General features: G+C 43.6%; 1 protein-coding gene across 3 annotated transcripts in view; it reads right to left on the bottom strand.

The window, feature by feature from the left end:
- LOC119416047 (suppressor of tumorigenicity 7 protein homolog) overlaps nt 1-842 on the bottom strand; it is a 78,905-nt gene that overhangs the window by 21,821 nt on the left and 56,242 nt on the right. For all 3 annotated transcript variants that reach the window (XM_037683218.1, XM_037683216.1, XM_037683217.1), the window contains one exon: nt 283-337. In XM_037683218.1, coding sequence (XP_037539146.1) covers nt 283-337 — 55 coding nt within the window. The remainder of the gene's footprint in view (nt 1-282; nt 338-842) is intronic.

Consider the following 842-nt stretch of genomic DNA (forward strand, 5'->3'; position numbering starts at 1 on the left):
ACAGGCAGGAGTGTGTGTCCACAGGCAGGAGTGTGTGTCCACAGGCAGGAGTGTGTGTCTCCAAAACAACAGCAGAATATGAAAGGGTCGACTCAAGAGTCCGACAGATCCACGGAGAAGAAAAGTCAAAAGGAGCAGATTGAGTGATGAGGAAGAATGAAGGAGACGAAAGATGAAAACAAATGAGAGACAGTATCCAGACGTATTCCAAAGACAAGATAGACGAACATCTGAGACACAATGCTTCCGTCATGCAGGTAGACCTCCGCTGCGTTCACTCACCGGTTATATTCGGCTCCACGAAATAAATTCAGCGGATTTCTCCAAACTTTACATTCTGCAGCAGAAAACACAGAGAGGGAACTGATGACAAGGACAGAGTCGCACTGAGCATGCTCCACTTCACACCCAGCAGGAAACAACGCGTTCAACAGCTTTATCCTAAATTTACTGCTGTTTTAAAAAACCTGATCCAACCTGGAGCCTCAGAGTCAAAGTTTCTTCATTTGTCATTCCCACCACATGTGGAACATGAGGTGGAATGAAACTGTGTGCACAAGGTCCCAGTAACATCCAACAAACGTATAAAATGTAAAGAAACACAATGATAAGATCTAAGATATGAACTAAGAAAAATGTTAACTACAAATGCACTAGGCACTAACGGCATAAAAACAATAAAAACATCACGTCAAACAGCAGCACGAACATGAGTCTGTGTGAGCAGATGAGCACGAATGAACACAGCAACATGAAACAGATCAGCAGCATGAAACAGATCAGCAGCATGAAACAAATCAGCAGCATGAAACAGATCAGCAGCATGAAACAGATCAGCAGCA

This window comes from Nematolebias whitei, chromosome 10 (assembly GCF_014905685.2).
Source record: "Nematolebias whitei isolate Nwh7 chromosome 10, NemWhi1, whole genome shotgun sequence".
Taxonomy (NCBI): domain Eukaryota; kingdom Metazoa; phylum Chordata; class Actinopteri; order Cyprinodontiformes; family Rivulidae; genus Nematolebias; species Nematolebias whitei.